At 47.2% G+C, this 18,981-nt stretch overlaps 1 protein-coding gene across 1 annotated transcript; it reads right to left on the reverse strand.

Moving 5' to 3' along the window:
- Nucleotides 1–3,076: 3,076 nt before the first annotated feature.
- On the reverse strand, nt 3,077–4,866 carry LOC124651422 (fasciclin-like arabinogalactan protein 2). Its single transcript, XM_047190524.1, has 2 exons — nt 4,507–4,866; nt 3,077–3,928 (listed from the first exon to the last, which is right to left on the reverse strand). Exons 1-2 carry the CDS (start codon nt 4,864–4,866, stop codon nt 3,077–3,079), a joined length of 1,212 nt encoding a protein of 403 aa, XP_047046480.1.
- Nucleotides 4,867–18,981: the final 14,115 nt, after the last annotated feature.

An 18,981-nucleotide genomic window follows, 5' to 3' on the forward strand; every position in this document is an offset into this window, starting at 1 on the left:
GTTCGTTTAAATGTCGCCGCGGCTACGCTAGGGATTTTCGCTTGGAGGACAGAGTGGTTGGAGTAGGACGCGTGAGCTGTTTTCCGTTGGTGGATAAAGTCGGATAAAGTCGAACAGGTGTTTTAGATCTTACACGTATGCATGTTCTGATTTTGGGGCTTCTTTTTTGTTTCTGGTTTTTTTTTTTCTATACTGGGCTTAAAAGTTAGTACGTACTGAAGAAATGAAAAACACCGGATTCAACATGAGCTATATAAATGTGTCTGTTTCGCTCAACTAACACAGACAGTCTAGAACTCTAGATTAACCGAGTCTTTTCCATCAAGGTTCTTTCAGTAGTACAAATGTCATTATTTGGTTGGTCAAAAAAAGTGTCAATTGAAAAACAGCCATATGTTGTCTAGTCACTCCCTAAATTTATGACATGTACCAAAGTATAGATAACCTAATCCTTCCTCTGTTTTTATTTAGTTCACGTTCTAGCCTTTTTTAAAGTTCAACTTACCAAGTTTGACCAAAAGTATAAGAAAAGATCAATAACCATAATACCAAATGCATATAGTATGAAAATATTGCTCATAGCGATTCTAATACTATATAATTTACAATGTGAATGTTGATATTGTGAGTTTCCGTGTTGGAAGCGATAATTTGTCCCGCACCGGTTACGTGTTTATATATTAAGCTCACTAGGCTATATTTGGTAACACACGATTACGGAGATTGACACAATTAAAGGGATTTGACTATGTAGAAAGTTATAGAACCCTAATATTATTTCATGTTTATTCCGGTGACCCTCATGGGGTATATATAGAAGTACAGGAGGGAGGAGACTTGAAATACAAGATGTTATCTCTAGAGTCCTAGTCTATCTCTATGTCCTATACGTATTCTAACATTCCCCCTCAGTCGTAGCGGGAGTGAAGCGGACGATTGCGACTGAATTTGAAGTCTCGCACTTTCGTCCTCTTCTCCTCTTTGTCATCATCGGCGTCCCCTTCTGGTTCCTTCTCTTCCCTCCCGCAGTCACAGCGGGAGTGTCGTGGACGCAAGTGATGACGCGGACGCTGTCGACTGGAGTTGTTGCCAATGTGTAGTTGTAGACGTTGTCGAGGTAGCCGAACGTGATGTAGCCGTGGTCGAGGTGGTCGTGGTCGATGATGTAGTCGTCGTACGTGGTGTAGCCGCCTTCGCCGAGGCGCAAAAAAATTGCGCAGTTTTTTTTTTGGACGGTGCTGCTGTCATGGCCGACGTTTTGCACCTTCTAGAGGTACCGTCGGGGGCGTCTTGCAGATGTCAGAGGACGCGATCATAAGTGAGACCACCAGTTTTGCCAGGACTGGAGGAAGCCCACCAAGCACACACGGTTTTGCCAGAACCGTATGCGCAGTTGTAGGGGCATCACAATTGTGACGCCGGTTTGTCAATGCAGTCTTAGCCGTCGGACGCGGTCAATACCGTCGTCGATGTCGTGGACGCGGTCATGCCGTCGTCGTGCCTTGCAGTTGTACTGTCAGAGGGCGTCGTAGTTGTATCTTGTGTGTCCATCATGTGGACGATGTTGTGTGGCGGCGGCGGTGTGTTGACGATGATGTCGATGATGACCACGGTGAAGTAGACCTTGGCGATGATGTTTCGGCGATGTCGGAGCAAAGGCGTGTCGACGGTGTGTGTCGCTTGGAGGCGTCCCTCGTGGCGACGATGATGTCGATGTCGTGCTGCCCGTGAGAAGTCGCGATGAATCCACACCGGCCTGGAGTGTGGATGGTATGTCGCGTCTCGTGTATGTACTCGACGAAGATCTTGGCTCACAACATGTACGTTGTAGTCGTGCAACTCGATGTAGATCGGCTTGGTGATGTCGGTCCATATTTGTTGTCGGCGTCGTCGTGCGGTTTGGTGGTGCAGGTCCGGAGGTACGCGTGAGGAAGATCCCACGGTCGCAGAGATACATGAACGTGCTAGAGCTGATGCAGGCCTAGACACATGTGCATATGTTGCAAACGTGAGGTGACTTGATATGCATGCATATACCTTCTTCTGTTGCCTGTCTTGCATTGTTGAGGAAGAATCGCCCTGTTCTAGCGCGGATCGCGCCTGCACGTGGCGTTTCACCGCCGCTGAGTTGGAGCATGTTAGATCTGCCGCTGCTCCATGTCGATGAAGACTGCAGGTCTCGCGATCTGGTATCCGGACACGACACAACGAGTGACCGCAGCGCAGTCCGGCCGGTTGTGGACGTAGTCGACGAAGACTTGCGGCGTGGGCGATTGGATCGCGAACTGGCCGCCGGAACTGCTGCACCGCCGAGCCGATCTAGTACGATTTTTTTTCTTTCACCGGATTTGATGGTCTTCTACAACCAGCGAATTTATTTGGCTAAATCGGATCTAATCTATGGAATTTGGGAATTTGAAATTTGGATCTAATCTAAACTTCTAAGCTATGATTTTGATCGGATGTCGCGCCCCCGAGGAGAAGATCTCCCCGGGGGCGGCGCGATGCGGAAGTGGTGAGGAACCTAGGATCGGCGCCGCGAGGCTAATCGCTCTGATACCATGTAGAAAGTTATAGAACCCTAATATTATTTCATGTTTATTCCGGTGACCCTCATGGGGTATATATAGAAGTACAGGAGGGAGGAGACTTGAAATACAAGATGTTATCTCTAGAGTCCTAGTCTATCTCTATGTCCTATACGTATTCTAACAGACTAGATATCAGAATATGCTTTATACTCCTAGCATATTCCGTTACATGTATGAAAATATATAATCCTAACAGATATTTTTCTTAAATAATTAATCAAATTTTACAAAAAAATAATTTTGACTAAATCCAGAATCTCGCAAACTAATTGCAAATCAGGCAAAGCATATGAAAATATGTTGACTTCTTATTAACAACGATATTAATTACATCAAAGTAACAAACAAGACTAAAAAAATCACTTCACTAAGTATATCCAGCCGCCTACTTTCCCGTAGAAAAAACCCGATAAAATTTTACCAGAAAAGTATACAATTTATCAAATTTGAACACAAGATAATTCTGCAGCCGGCCGGCTTCGCTCTTAGGCCAATAACGCCAATGCAGCCCCCACCGTCGCTGCCACGGTCGCCCAACGGCCGAACACCGCTGGCGCCGCAGCACCCTTATCAGCCGTGGAATCATCGGAATCGTCAGACGACGACTCGTCATCGGCATCTCCCGTCTTGCCCTTCTTCTTTGACGGCTCTGGTGCGGGCGCCGGCGCCTGGACGACCTTGAACAGCTCCTTGGGCTGCAGGAACTTGGACACGGCGTAGACGGCGAGCGGCTCGCTGTCGCCGACGGTGGCGGTGATGGTGGAGGTGACGACCTTGGTGGCCAGCGTCACATCCTCGTCGTCGTTCTTCACGTCGAAGCTGTAGTCCTTCTTGACGTAGCTGGTGGTTGCGAGGGTGGAGACCATGCCGTTGTTGGACTTGAGCAGCTGCACCGAGAAGTAGTCCGGCACGGCGTGGTAGAGCAGGATGGCTGTCTTGGCCTTGGCCGTGAGGTTCTTGTACTTGGGCGCGAAGGCGGCCACGGCGGCGTCGACGGGGCAGAAGAGCGTGAGCCCGTTGTCCTTGGTCTCGTTGAGCGCCTGGAACACGTCGGCGTTGCCGGCGACGAGCTCCGCGAAGGACTTGCAGTACTTCTTGGAGAGGAGCTCCACGAGGTCGACGGGCGCCGGCGGCGGGACGGGCGCCTCGGCCTCGGAGGAGGAGAGCACGGAGCTGACCTGGAGCACTGCGATGTCGTAGGGGAGCTCCTTGATGGACTTGACGTAGCGGGACGGCGTCGTGGTGTCGTCGGCGTCCTGGGAGACGAAGTCGATCTTGCCGCCCTTGTGGGAAGTGATGTTCACGTAGCCCGACATGCCCCCCGCCGCTCCGGTGGCCTGATCGAGCCATGATTTGGAAATCATAGCGTCAGTAAAATGTAGTATACATTGCACTTTTGTCGATTACAGATAATCTAAATCTAATTTTAATCAGTATACACTTTTTGGCCAAATTATCGATCATGGCATACAACCATCGTCCTCTATATATTATTACGTGTGTTTTGTACTTTTGTATGATGATTGGATTATAATTATTAGTTGTATGGAGTATGAACCCAAAAGTCAATTGATCATCATTTGGATGTAGGAATGGAAGATAGGAAATGTGCATGTTTGTAAAGATGACAGCAACCGGGATGCATGGAGTTTCCAAGCCTACATACCAAAACATCTCTGGCGATAAATTAGTACAACAGTACCACGGCCTGCTTTAGTGACTTGGCAACAAACGACCTGATCATTATGCATGCATCGTGCAATTTTGTGTCCAAATTAATCAACAACTTGTGTTGAAAATGAGACACTCAATTACTACTCTCCTGATGAATGCACCATATAAGCGATTATAGTTTGATATGTGTGCAATATCTTGGTGATGATGAATGCACCAAAACTGCATAGAGTGTGTATACCTGGAACATGGATGCGGAGGCGGTGGCGCCGTTTGAGAGCCCACGGAGCTTCTTGGCGCCGTAGTAGTCGACGAGGACGTGCAGGGAGAGGATGTGGCGGACCGTGGGCAGCGAGTACTGGTCCAGCCCCGCCATGGCCGCGTTGTCCACGGCCAGGACGGTGATGGTCTGCCGCCGGTTGATGTCGTACGCCAGCCGCGTCTTGCTCAGCATCGCGTTGAACTTGGAGAACTCCGGGTGCGCCGCCAAAATCTTGGTGATGTTGAAGCTCTTCTCCGCCGCCACCGGGGAAGCCAGCAGCGCCAACGCCATTGCCGCGACGGCGACGGCCAGGAGGACGTAATGCTGGCTTCTCGCCATTGCCGAGGATGTAACAGTGTCAGCGGAGGTGCTAGAGATGGAAAGAGAGACAAAGGTAGGTCGAGAGATGGCAAGAGATCGAGGTGTGAGGGATAGGGGTGTGTCAGCGTGTGTATATGTAGTGGCGAGAAAGGGAGAAGGTTGGGCGTGGGGGTCGCCGGCCGTGTGTACCGTGTACGGCGTTGCGGAGCCGGGAACGACGGAGTATTTTACGCACCACGGCACCAGCCAGCCACCAGTCGGTCCGGTGACCTGTCCTTGTCCTTGTCCCTCTTCTGTTCTTCTTTTTTCTCAAGGACCTATTCACTTCTTACTTTGGTCTGTTTTGTTTTGTTTTTTTGAAGCCTCATCACCTTAACGACCATTTGTTTCTGGGTCTCTTGACGTTGCACCGGCAATCTTGAGGTTTGTTGCGGGTGATCAGATCGACAAATCAATTTCCTAGATCAGCCATTGGGCGTCAAGTTCTCTTAGCCGTTGGAAGAAAATGACAGCGGCCAATGTCGTTTGTGGTTCAAAGTTCTGATCTTGCCTTCCCGTACGGGCAACGGCCCTGCCGCTCCGAAGTCCAAATCCATGCAAGTCCTTAGCCATGAATTAGCGAGAAAAGGAATAGTTTACAGGGAAATTTGTATACAGAACTAAAATATATTCAAAACTTCAAATACATCTATATTAGTGGCAACTAATATGGATCAGGGGAGTACTAGAAAGGCCAAAAACCCATTTAAGCAGGCAGTATAGCTGGATGTTTGAGAACAAATGATTCAAACTGTGGAAGTGTGTAAACTTCCTTTATTTTAGGTTCAAAATTTGGGAGTTCAATGTCAAAAGTTTTTCTATTTGAACTTTTTATTGTTGGTTGCTCAAATATTGTCAAAATTTAAGTTTGGATTTTGACAAAATTTGAGCAAGCAACAATAAAAAAGTTTTTCTATTTGAACCTTTTATTGTTAAATGCCATGTACCGTACTTGGTAGCTCATCTGTTCGAAGGATATCCATATGATACACTTTTTTTAAAATACTCATGTGGTTACCCGGTGAATGAAGACCTATGGTTTCGCATAGTATAGTCAATATTTGCTTTGATAAGGTTTCTTAATTTCTTCTAGCGATCACAATTTCAACACACGCCTCTATATAACACTAATTTGATTTGGTCGACTTAGGTTCTAGCTGGTTGCAGTATCAGAGGGTAAGATTCACCGTTCCGGATCATGGCTCAGCCTTCTGCGATTTTTTTAAAATAATACGTTTTTTCAGCAATTTTACAAATAATACATGATTTCAAAATTTTAGGAATATGTGACTCCATCGGCTGACTAGTCGCCGATCGGCCACCTCGTCCATGATACTTCCCCGCCATTCTCTTGATACAAGCACATTTAATGACTTCCCGTAGGCAACTTTACTTCTCTACCTTGTGTCCAGAGTCTCCAGATCTTGCAGTTCCCCGACTGAGTCTTCACATTTTGCAGTTTCGGCTGGAATGGTTGCCCAGTTGAAGATAAATGGGGGCTGGTTGGTAGCCAGTGCGCCCGATCGGCCACCGGCGGGCCGATTGGCCACCAGTCTGATCGGAGACTGGTCAGCTGACCGAGTCATATATTTGTAAAATTTTGAAATCACATATTAATTGTAAAATTACTGAAAATAAATCTATTATTTAAAAAAATCATCAACATTCTCTCTGAATAGTTTACGGGGATCTTATTCCACCATGATAAGCACAAACCCTTTGATCTTTCTTTAGAATTAATTTTCAAATTCTGCCTTATGGATTTCAAAGTAATTTCATATTTAGTTTTCTAGAGATAAATATAGTAATATCTAATAGAATCATTAATTCAAGTCATGAAATATTATTTTACATATTTTTTCTAATAAAGGGAATATATTAATATCACGAAGGTATCAAATATACCCAGCCTCTGCACCAACCAAATGTCCAAAGATATCAAGGATACACACAACAAGAAAAAAAAGAGAAAGAAAAACAAAGACCCCATCGCGGTGATGAAACACTTTCAACAACAACACTCACACCACCGAAGACAACACCCGACCTACAAAAAAGATTCTCCAAAAGTAGCACATTCAACAAGGAAAAAATGCACAAGCGTTGTCGTCGCTCGATCGAAGATCTTGGGTTTTCACCCTAGAGAAAGTCCAAGTTTCTAAAATAATGACTTCAACAAGCCCATTGTCAGGTAAAATCAATGAAGACCAGACCTTGGATTTTTCACCCTGAAAACAACTCGGTACTCAAGGAGCACCACCAAAAATGCATTCCACTTGTGATACCACCCCCTCTTTCCAAGGTTGCTACTGCAAGACGCCAAACACCCGACAAACAGGAAGAACATGTGCCGCATAGTCTTCATCATAATCAACATACCTATCTGCCATTACAAACCTACGATCACAAACATCTACATATACGATCTATAGTGGTGTTGCGGTTAGAAACCCACCGGCGAGCAGCGACGGGCAACACAGTAGAACCGGGAGGCTCCCAGGACTGCGGCTGGCCCTGGTCCCTCGAGCGACGGCCCGCAAAGCCTCGGCACGCACGTCCGATGCTGGTGCAAGGGCGTGCCACCTGACCTATACCTGGTCAAGAAGGTGATGGATTTGCTTCGCTTAGTTTCCTGCATGGCATACACGTAAACATTAAATACGAGCCTCGATCGGCTCTCAGATTGTCCTGTGAATCGGCTCAAGGAGCCGATCCACCCATGATTCGTACGAGGTGTACGATCACATGGTGGTCCCGCTTGATCAATATAAAGCTAAAACGACCTACTACGATTTAGGGTTTTCACCACATAATCGGAACATCCTACGCGTGATTGAGCCCGGCGGCCACGCACGGTGATCATAAACCGACCCTAGACAAGGCCTAAAAACCAACATGAAGTTGATCCCCGGAACATCCTCGTCTAGGGCTAGCAAACTACACCCTACGTGCCACTCGGATCCTTCAATCCGTTTGTAAGGCCTAACTATGCAGATATTAAACTAATCCTTGAAGAACAAGGAGCAATCATAACGGATCGGATCTACTAAATATCAATCAAGCGAGGTGCCGCCCTTACACCTAAGATAGGTGTAAGGGCGGCTAGACGTCTAGGGGTTGCACGGACGAAAGCATATGATACGATGAAATAATGCTAACCCTAACACATCTATGATAACTACGTTGCTCGCCATCAACAAGGCTTCAGCACGAGCAACGCATGAACAGCGAATAAACGTGTACTCCCTAGATCGCAAGATGCGATCTAGGAAGCATGATGCTTACCCGGAAGAAACCCTCGAAACAAGGGAGTTGGCGATGCGCCTAGATTGGTTTGTGATGAACGTGATTGTTGTTTATTTCAGAAACCCTAGATACATATTTATAGTCCGTAGACTTTCTAACGTGGGAGTAATCCCAACCGTGCACGAGCCAAATTCTATCTAACCGACACGTATCCTACTATATTTACGTGATACACGGGCAAACTAGCCCAAACTTTGTATACAAGGCCGATTCATGTATTTCTTCCATGTATATTCTTCAAGCCCATCTTAATCGCGGCCCACCTCTGATCCGGTCAAATTCTGGTGATAACACATGCCCCCCTGGTTTTGGAAATGAAAATTCCAAAATCACTCTGCTTTTTCTTCGTCGGGTCATGTCGTGGCAGAGCAGAACCGTCGCAGTATCCATCATCATGATGCCTTGCCTCCTCAACTTCAATTTTTTTTTCTTTTGGGCACCACTTCCTCGGAAACAGCTGTGGCATTGAATCTCCACCATATCCCTTTATTTAACCGTATCGAGCAATTCGCTTCTCCATCCCCTCCTCATCCTCTGTTCCTCTGTAGTACTCGAAAACCCTTCTCCCACCATGGACTCTTCCTCCTCTTCCTCCTCCGGTCTTTCCTACCGGTCTTCCTCCTCCCGCGAGCCGACGCCGGAGGACATACGCGCCCCGGAGGAGTGGAACCAGGAGGACCACGCCTCCTCCGTCTGCTACGAGGATGACAAGTCCTTGACCAGCGGTGATGAAGACCTCCAGTTCCTCGCTGATGGGGAACTGGAATCGGAGAGCGAGGACGACTCGTTCTCCTGGGACGGTTACACCCCCTCCGAGGAAGAGGAGGAGGAAGACGACGACGACGGCTCCCTCGAGGGTTACCCGCCAGCGAAACGCCTCCGCACCTGGTGGGATGACGACGACAGCGATGATGACGAGGAGGATGAAGCTCCCGTAGAGGGCTATCGGAGCAGTGACGAGGAGCCCGCCGGCAGCAGCGCCGACGACGAGAGATCCGAGGACGACGACGAGGGCAGCGACGACCCGTAGACTAGGATCTACTAGTATAGGCCTAGTAGTAGTAGCAGATTGGTCAATAGACCTTTCTTTCGTTCTTCCTCCCTTGAGCAATCGGCTCTTTCTTTGTAAGAAATCCCATTATTAATGAAGAAAATATTCCCCTATTAATTTTGCTTTCTTATCAACTTTGCCGATTGTCGAACGAAGTCGCTGTACAGAGAGCCGATGGCAAGGCATTGGCTTGCACTATAAACGCGATTTGAGGCCAAACAGTTGCCTATTCACACGGTTAAACAGGTCCAGCCCATGTCCAAACCATCCTCCAACCTTAAACGCGCAGATTCAACTCCTCAAAGAAATCCACTAGGAGATTCATCTCAATTATCATGACCTCTGGTCTGAAACCGATCTGTTAGCCTGCTCAATTGAGCTTGTTCCTCTAGAGTCGATAACAATGCATCGGCTTTTATTATTCTGAAGTCGATGTCCGTGCATCGGCTGTACTAGCACACTGTTGTCTTCGCATATTTTCTCAAGTCGATGTCTGTGCATCGGCTGTGATTTGTATGTACACATTTTTTTTTACTAGCCGATTAAAATCGGCCCCCATATCTCACTGCCCATCATCCCACATGCTTGGGAAATACTTCTTGAGATGTTGGCCATTGACGGCCACTGGGAACTTCACACCATCCAACTGTTCAAGCATGAAGGCATTGCCCTTCGTAACCTGGATGACTTTGTAAGAACCGTGCCAATTAGGAGACCATTTGCCATATGCTTTATCCTTGGTTCCTAGTGGCAACACGGCTTCCCATACTAAATCACCAACTTGAAACTCCTTTGGTCTCACCTTCTTATTGTACGCACGAGCTACCCCGGCTTTGTTCTCTTTAATCTTCTCCAACGACCAAAGTCTAAGTTCCGTTGCATCCTCAATAGTGTCACTCATCAGAGCTGCATATTCTTCAGCTGTCAGGTCATTCTGAAACGTGACACGTCTCGATCCGGCCGTAATTTCCCAAGGTAATACGGCTTCCTGCCCATAGAAAAGCTGGTACGGCGAAGTCTTTATAGCTCCATGGCATGACATGCGATAGGCCCACAAAGCCTCTGACAATGTCTCATGCCACACCCTAGGGTTCTCGTCAATCTTCCTCTTAATCAGCTTGATTAGGCTTTGATTGGATGCTTCGGCTTGCCCGTTGGCTTGAGCATAGTATGGAGATGATCGGATCAGCTTAATCCCCATGTCATCGCAGAACTTTCTGAATTCTTTAGAGACAAAAACCGAACCTCCATCGGTCGTGATGGTTTGGGGAATCCCGAACCTATGAATGACATGTTCTGTGACAAATTGGATAACATCTTCCGATTTTACCTTCTTCATAGGAACGGCCTCCACCCATTTGGTGAAGTAATCCGTGATGGCCAGAATCCACTCGTGGCCTTTGCTCGACGCAGGATGGATTTTGCCGATCATATCCATGCCCCAACCTCGAAATGGCCAAGGCTTGATGATGGGGTTCATCGCTGATGCGGGTACCATCTGAATTTTTCCGAACATCTGACACGCTTGGCATCCCTTGTAGTACTTGAAGCAGTCCTCAAGCATGGTGGGCCAATAAAACCCTGATCGCCTAATTAACCACTTCATCTTATGAGCCGATTGGTGAGTTCCACAGGCGCCTTCATGCACCTCATGTAAGAGCCGATTAGACTCAGTTGGTCCCAGGCATTTGAGTAGTAACCCTTCCAACGTCCTGTAGAACATGTCATCTCCTATAAGGACATATTTCATAGCCTTGTATCTTATCCGTTTAGGTGCCCCCCGAGCCGAATCCTTCAAGTAATTGAAGATATCGGCTCTCCAGCATCCTGTTCCAGGAACTGCACCTGAACTTCTGACCCTTCTGGTATGTCCTTGTATCCTGACGCCATCTGTGCGAGATCATTGGCGTCGGTATTCTGAGACCTTGGGACCCAATTGAAATTGATGTACCGAAAATGTGTCATCAGCTCACGACATTCCATCCAATATGGAAAAAGTGACTCACTCTCGCACTTGTATTCGTCCGTGAGTTGGGAGATCACCAACTTCGAGTCTCTAAAAAGCTCCACCGCCTCTTCCCCGGCTTCCAAAAGCAACTCCATTCCCTTGCGCACTGCCTCATACTCAGCAACATTGTTGGTGCAAGGGGTAGATAGCCTGATGGCGAAAGAATATGTTGCCCCCCGAGGCGACACGAGCGAGTAATGCCGATGCCACAACCATCGTCACAAGCCGATCCATCGAAGAACATAGCCCATGCACGTACGGATAGTGCTGCTATATTAGTATTAATCCGTTCAGCTATAAGATCGGCCAACGCTTGTCCCTTGATCGCTTTCGCAGTCGATACCGAAGATCGAACTCCGACAACGCAAACATCCACTTACCAAGTCGGCCTTTCAAAACAGGGGCCGACAGCATGTGCTTGACAACGTCTGACTTGCATACGACGATGATCTCTGCCGTCAAAAGGATATGATGAAGCTTGGTGCAGGTGAAGAACAGGCAGAGGCATAGCTTCTCGACCTCAGGATACCGTGTCTCCGCGTCCAACATCCTTCTGCTGAGGTAGAAAACGACCTTTTCAACACCCTCATAGAGTTGCACCACCACTGAGGCGATGGACGTGTCAGCTACTGATAAGTAGATATAGAACGGCCTGTCTTGTTGGGGTGGAACTAGCACAGGCGGCGTTGTCAGATACCGCTTAATCTCGTCAAACGCCTGCTGCTGTTCTGCCCCCAGTGAAACTCGTCATCAGATTTAATTTTCACCAACGCCATGAACGGCTCGATTCGTCCTGACAGGTTAGAGATGAATCGTCGGACGAAGTTGATCTTGCCGATAAGACGTTGGAGCTCCTTCTTCGTGGTAGGCGGCTGCATGGTACGCACTGCCTCTTGACTTTTCAGGCCGATCTCAATTCCCCGTTCATGAACCAGAAAACCTAGGAACCGACCGGCCGTCACACCAAAAGCACACTTCTTTGGATTCATTCTCAGTCCGAACTTCCGAGTTCGGTCTAGGATGCGTCGCAAATCATCCAAGTGTCCCTCCATGGAGACAGATTTGACCACCACGTCATCGATGTAGATTTCCACCAACTTGCCGATCAGATCGTGAAATATATAATTCATGGCTCTTTGGTACGTTGCACCAGCATTCTTCAACCCAAAGGTCATGACTACATATTCAAACAAGCCTACTGACCCTGGTACTCTGAATGCGGTCTTGTGTATATCTTCTGGAGCCATGAAGATTTGGTTATAGCCGGCGTTGCCATCCATGAAGCTCAACACCTTGTGGCCAGCAGCTGCATTGATCAACGTTTCTGCCACAGGCATCGGATATTCATCTTTTGGAGTGGCTCTGTTGAGATCTCGGAAATCTATGGCCACACGCCATCGGCCGTCCTTCTTCTCTACAGGTACGATACTGGAGATCCATTCAGCATACTTGCATGGCCTGATGAACCCGGCGGCCAACATCTTCTCGATCTCTTTCTTGACCTCTTCCAGAATTTCGGCCTTCATCTGACGTGCTCGTTGTTGGAACGGCCGAAATCCTTTCTTAAGGGGGAGCCGATGCTCAATGATGCTCCAGGCATCTCTGTGTAATCCCATGCGAAGCAATCTTGGTATTCTTTTAACAGAGCTATCATCTGACTCCTGAGATGTGGATCTAACTTCTTGCTGATAAAAGTTGGTCGTGGCTTATCCCCAGGACCGATGTCGACTTCTTCTAGCTCATCAGCCGATGTAAACCCATACCCTAGCTTTCCGTCACCTGTGAGATCGACACCGAATACAGGGAAAACGTGTGGTAAGGATAATACGGGCCGATTGCTGGAATCGACCTTCGTCTTGATTGTAACCAGGATTTTTGGGAAGTGCCGGAGCCGATTGCGTGGAACGGCTTCCTCCTGGTCCTCGTTATGAGAGCAGCTGCCCTCGTCTCTGTCCTTACTAGGGTGGTGCCCAGGTCCTACCATGTTGATATTGAACGAGAAACCCGGCTGGCACCTCCCAGGGTAAGTGCATTCCACCATGTTAACGGCGGGGAAGGGGTGCGTGTCGACTTTCATGGCGTACTGGCTAAAAATTAGCCGCCCTTGTTCTACCGCCATTTGGATCTGCTGACGCCACACCCTGCAGTCGTTGGTGGCATGGGTGAACGTGTTATGCCACTTGCAGTATGGCTTTCCGTTCAGCTCCTGCGCCGTGGGGATTTTGTGGCCTTCGGGTACCTTTAGCTGCTTCTCCTTAAGTAGGAGGTCGAAAATTTGCTCAGCCTTGGTCACGTCGAAGTCAAACCCTCTTGGAGGACCTTGTGGCTTAACCCATTTGCAGGACACGGGGCTTGCCCCCCGAGTCCATTCAGCCACTCGCTACCTCTTGATCTCCCGCGAGCCTTCATCTTCATCCGCCTCAACCAGGACCACCGCACGCTTGAATTTATCCTGGTACACCTCCGGGTGGCGCTGTTCATATAATGACAGCTTCGCACCATATGCGCCGATGAAGGGTAGTCCGCTTGGGAGGCCACATCCTTGATCGGTGATGCGATACCCACCACCGCCAACTCGATTGCTTCTTTTTCAGTCACACGAGCCGAATAGCATCGGTTCCTAACGGTCCTGAAGCGCTGGATGTATTCTGACACTGTTTCTCCGCGCTTCTGTCGTACTTGTGCTAGATCGGCAATGCCAGCCTCGGAAGCCTCTGAGTGATACTGCATGTGGAACTGCTCCTCCAACTGCTTCCAAGTCCGGATTGAGTCTGGTGGCAGCGATGTGTACCACCCGAAAGCCGATCCCGTGAGGGACTGTGCGAAGAACCTCACACGCAGCTCATCTGATGCTGAGATCGTGCCCAGCTGTGCCAAATATCGGCTCACATGCTCGATTCAGCTGGAACCATCTGATCCACTAAACTTGGAGAATTCAGGGAGCCGATATTTGGGTGGTAGCGGGATCAACTCGTACTCGTTGGGGTACGGCTTGGAATAGCCGATTGCCCTCCTCTTCGGCACCATGCCGAACTGGTCTCTCAAGATTGTACTGATCTGATCCGCGGTGCTGGCTGCAGGAGTCGAACTCTGAAGATTCGCCGGAGTGGCATACTTAGCCAGCCACGCTTGCTTTTCAAGCTCTGAGCCAACTGCAGGAGTTGAGCTCTGGAGGTTCGTCGGAGTGGCATACTTAGCTAGCCACGTCTGCTTCTCAAGATCTGTTCCCGAAGTTCCTCCTGCTGTTCCATAGTTCTCTGCCGTTGCAGTCTGGTTCGTGAGTGCCCAGTTACTGCAGTCTGGCACGTATGTGCACGTGTATCCGTGAGGGATCTCCTTAGGCGCCTCATACAAGAACTGGTAATCACTAGGGTCACCACCGATCTTGTAGACGACGTATGCCGGTGGACTCGGCACTTCTGGTGCTGCCAACGCGAATGGCAGCGGTGGTCGGGACTGGAGTGGCATCTCTCCTTGGTGAGTCCCTAGAGCTGGTCCCGACGGAGAGTATCGATGCCCTCATGATTTCCTGGATCACCCGAAGGGCGACACGCTCCAAAGTGTTCACCGGGCTCTCAGAATGGCAGTGCAGCGAATGAGCCACCATGAAATTAATCTCCTGACGTAGAGACCTGGTGCGTTCTTCTGACGGGGCGGACAGGTCCACTCCATCGAGCGCGCCTTCAGGTGAGAACCCTTTCCACCTGATGTCGTGTGAGCGGGTTCTCTGGAAAGAGACGATGAGGTCGGCTTCGAGGATAGCTTTGACCTCGTCATACTTCTTCTTGAGCTCCTCAGTCAAATCTTCGCACGTGACTGGAGTACCTCATCTCAGATGTAGATGGCGATGCAGTTGATATCGAAGACGGTCCCACCGGGCGTGCCAGAATGTGTTGCGGTCAGAAACCCACCGGCGAGCAGCGACGGGCAACACAGTAGAGCCGGGAGGCTCCCAGGACTGCGGCTGGCCCTGGTCCCTCGAGCGACGGCCCGCAAAGCCTCGGCACGCACGTCCGATGCTGGTGCAAGGGCGTGCCACCTGACCTATACCTGGTCAAGAAGGTGATGGATTTGCTTCGCTTAGTTTCCTGCATGGCATACACGTAAACATTAAATACGAGCCTCGATCGGCTCTCAGATTGTCCTGTGAATCGGCTCAAGGAGCCGATCCACCCATGATTCGTACGAGGTGTACGATCACATGGTGGTCCTGCTTGATCAATATAAAGCTAAAACGACCTACTACGATTTAGGGTTTTCACCACATAATCGGAACATCCTACGCGTGATTGAGCCTGACGGCCACGCACGGTGATCATAAACCGACCCTAGACAAGGCCTAAAAACCAACATGAAGTTGATCCCCGGAACATCCTGTCTAGGGCTAGCAAACTACACCCTACGTGCCACTGGATCCTTCAATCCGTTTGTAAGGCCTAACTATGCAGATATTAAACTAATCCTTGAAGAACAAGGAGCAATCATAACGGATCGGATCTACTAAATATCAATCAAGCGAGGTGCCGCCCTTACACCTAAGATAGGTGTAAGGGCGGCTAGACGTCTAGGGGTTGCACGAACGAAAGCATATGATACGATGAAACAATGCTAACCCTAACACATCTATGATAACTACGTTGCTCGCCATCAACAAGGCTTCAGCACGAGCAACGCATGAACAGCGAATAAACGTATCTGCCTAGATCGCAAGATGCGATCTAGGCAGCATGATGCTTACCCGGAAGAAACCCTCGAAACAAGGGAGTTGGCGATGCGCCTAGATTGGTTTGTGATGAACGTGATTGTTGTTTATTTCAGAAACCCTAGATACATATTTATAGTCCGTAGACTTTCTAACGTGGGAGTAATCCCAACCGTGCACGAGCCAAATTCTATCTAACCGACACGTATCCTACTATATTTACAGATACACGGGCAAACTAGCCCAAACTTTGTATACAAGGCCGATTCATGTATTTCTTCCATGTATATTCTTCAAGCCCATCTTAATCGCGGCCCACCTCTGATCCGGTCAAATTCTGGTGATAACAAGTGGTGCCAAGTTACTTTCCTCTGTGAGCTTGTGAGGCTTGCAAGGTTATTTATCTTGCACACAAGATTGACACTTAGAGCATTTGGCTGGGATGAATTTTGAAATTAAAATCACATTGGCAATCCGTGATATATAACCGATATTATTATGATAAAGTTGTGAATGCCAAACATTATTGGCAGTAAAATTAATGCATACATGCTTACCAATATTACCATAGAAGTATTTCAGACATAGCCTTTTTCCAACAAAACAACAATAATTAGACATTACTACTTTATTGTACCCCAAACGCCAAATTTAACCCAATGTCAGAAGACATGATCCACTAGTAATATTATTTGTTATGGAAGGGACATGCTACATGTTATTTACCTACACGATCTTTTCCAAAATAAATTTCAGATTTACAGTGCCAACACCAGGAACATAACATGAAGCGTCAGCACACACATGAATTTTAGTACATGCACCAACCCACAAATTAGTGGGATGAAATGTTGAAAGAAAAGTAGGTAACAAATTACCATATCTCGGAGGTTCCCTATTAAGTACTATTGGTGATCATGTGGACAAACTTTGGCTATTGTCCATGATGACTCTTCTAGTCTTTACGGTGTTGATGGGCCGAATGTTCAGTCTCACTGAACACTCAACTAGGATCCTTATGTTTGTTTTTTCCCTTCTTCTCGAAATTAGTAATTGGGAAAATTTATTATTTCCCTTGGACTTGTGAGCAATTTTTTTCATTATGTTGGCGACATAATGTCCCTTGGTTCCCTTACCACGTGTATTTTTTTCTCTTGCCTTCTCTTCAATACCTAGGATGCCTATGAAACTTTAGACAAAGATTCCATGCCTCTGGTGTTTCATACAAGTGGAAAAGTTTATCCATGAAGGAGGAAGCTTAGCGACAATACATCCCACGATAAACTTGTCACACACTTAATGGATCTCGAGTTCCTAAGACATGCATTGTACCTCATGAGCTTGGTCTGCTACATATGAATTGTCAACCATCTTGTAGTCATTTGCCGCCAACATTGGTTGATGCAAACTTAGAGCCTAGGGCATCCCAAAGTTCTTTGGCATCATGTATATGTAGATAAGCATCAACTAGTTTGTCTCTAAGAATATTTAGACGACACCCACAAAGAGTACGGTAGGCTCCGTGAACACTTTACCTTCTTCATGGGTAAGCGAACCTCTTTGTGCCAAGCGACCAAGTGTAAGACAATAACAATTACATGGATTTGAGTTGTCATCATCATAGCAACATCAGAGCCAACTGGTGAAAAATTCCTAAGAAAGGTTTTTGATTATTGGATTGAGATTTTCTAATGAGATCAATTAACAAAATAAACAACACAAATGCACTAGTAAATCTTATCACATGCGAAAAACTAGACATCTAAAAGATCTGCATATTGATTAAATACTAGTGCAAACACACAGATAAGAAACACATATGTGTTTGCTAGGAAGGACACCACCGCAACATTGTCACCACTTGTATTGTTGTTACCTATGATGGTGAAGAGAACACAGTTTTGTGTCGGATTTGGAGTCGAAGTATTCAATCATTTGATATAGATGTAGTCGAGCGGAAGCGGGAAGTTCCGTCGAGACATTCCCCAAGAATCTTATGGGTTCTAGGCATGCTCTCCTAGAAGGAAGTGCATGGGATCGCCGGGATGGGGAAGTATGCATGCATGCAACACAACAAAAGGAACTTGGCAATGGAAAGAGAGATTGAGCAAGTTGTGAATATGTTCTGCTTGCTCTCTCTCTGTGTGTGTCTACATCATAGCCTGGGGACTGGCAGACAACATAAGCACAATGAGTGGAAGAAGTTTCTACAAACAGAGAATATGTCAAGCACACGCATATTTATTGACACATACACCCAGATGTTCCGTGCATGAAGGCAAAAAAAAATCTTCCATCAAAACACGCTCTAACTCGTACTTAATTCAAGAAATTGTGTTGCATTGCTTGCATGGTGGGGCGGGCGGCCGAGTAACCCTGCAAGTGAATCACTTAGTTTCTCAATCACCTAATGGACGATAAAAGAACAACCCCTATAAAGAGCTCCAACTATATGTACCCTAGCAACATGGGACTAAAACTTACTCTCTCCTCTTGCGATTTACAAAGCATGAGTGGGTCTTTGACATCTTTCAGTATTGGATAGATTAAATGGGCCTTTAGCTCATAAAATCTAACACTTAGTGCCTTACTTCACAAATTATATTTTTAAGGAGGAAAATTTATATTTAAATCTTGATAATTCTCAAAATACACTAACATAAGAACAACGCGCTTGCCACAGGGATTTGTACGTAGCATTTCAGTTTCTTGTCAAGATAATTGGATGCAATTTCACCAAAATAAACTAACTAATGAACCAGGAAAAAAATGCATAAACGTAGTTTGTCCAAGCTGAACAATGTTATTTTGTCGTAATGCCAATCCAAGGCTAAGAGTTCTCACTTGTATGTTGTGCAGCTAGCTAACTATTCCTCTCAATTTGATATTATCGGCTTTTGTTTTTTAATGCAGCAACAGCTGTCGGTTAGCTCAATTGATGTGTGACAGCGGTGTTTCCTGGATAACTCTCGAGTCTGGTTCGCACGAACCATGAGACACGGTGGGGATTATTTTATGAGAACTCTT

This window comes from Lolium rigidum, chromosome 5 (assembly GCF_022539505.1).
Source record: "Lolium rigidum isolate FL_2022 chromosome 5, APGP_CSIRO_Lrig_0.1, whole genome shotgun sequence".
Taxonomy (NCBI): domain Eukaryota; kingdom Viridiplantae; phylum Streptophyta; class Magnoliopsida; order Poales; family Poaceae; genus Lolium; species Lolium rigidum.

What these genes read in the sequence shown, in the direction of transcription:
- LOC124651422 (XM_047190524.1), bottom strand. Translation starts at nt 4,866, where the DNA reads ATGGCGAGAAGCCAGCATTACGTCCTCCTGGCCGTCGCCGTCGCGGCA. An exon ending in CCTCCGCATCCATGTTCCAG is followed by an intron (nt 3,929 to 4,506) that starts GTATACACACTC and finishes TGGCTCGATCAG; the next exon opens with GCCACCGGAGCGGCGGGGGG.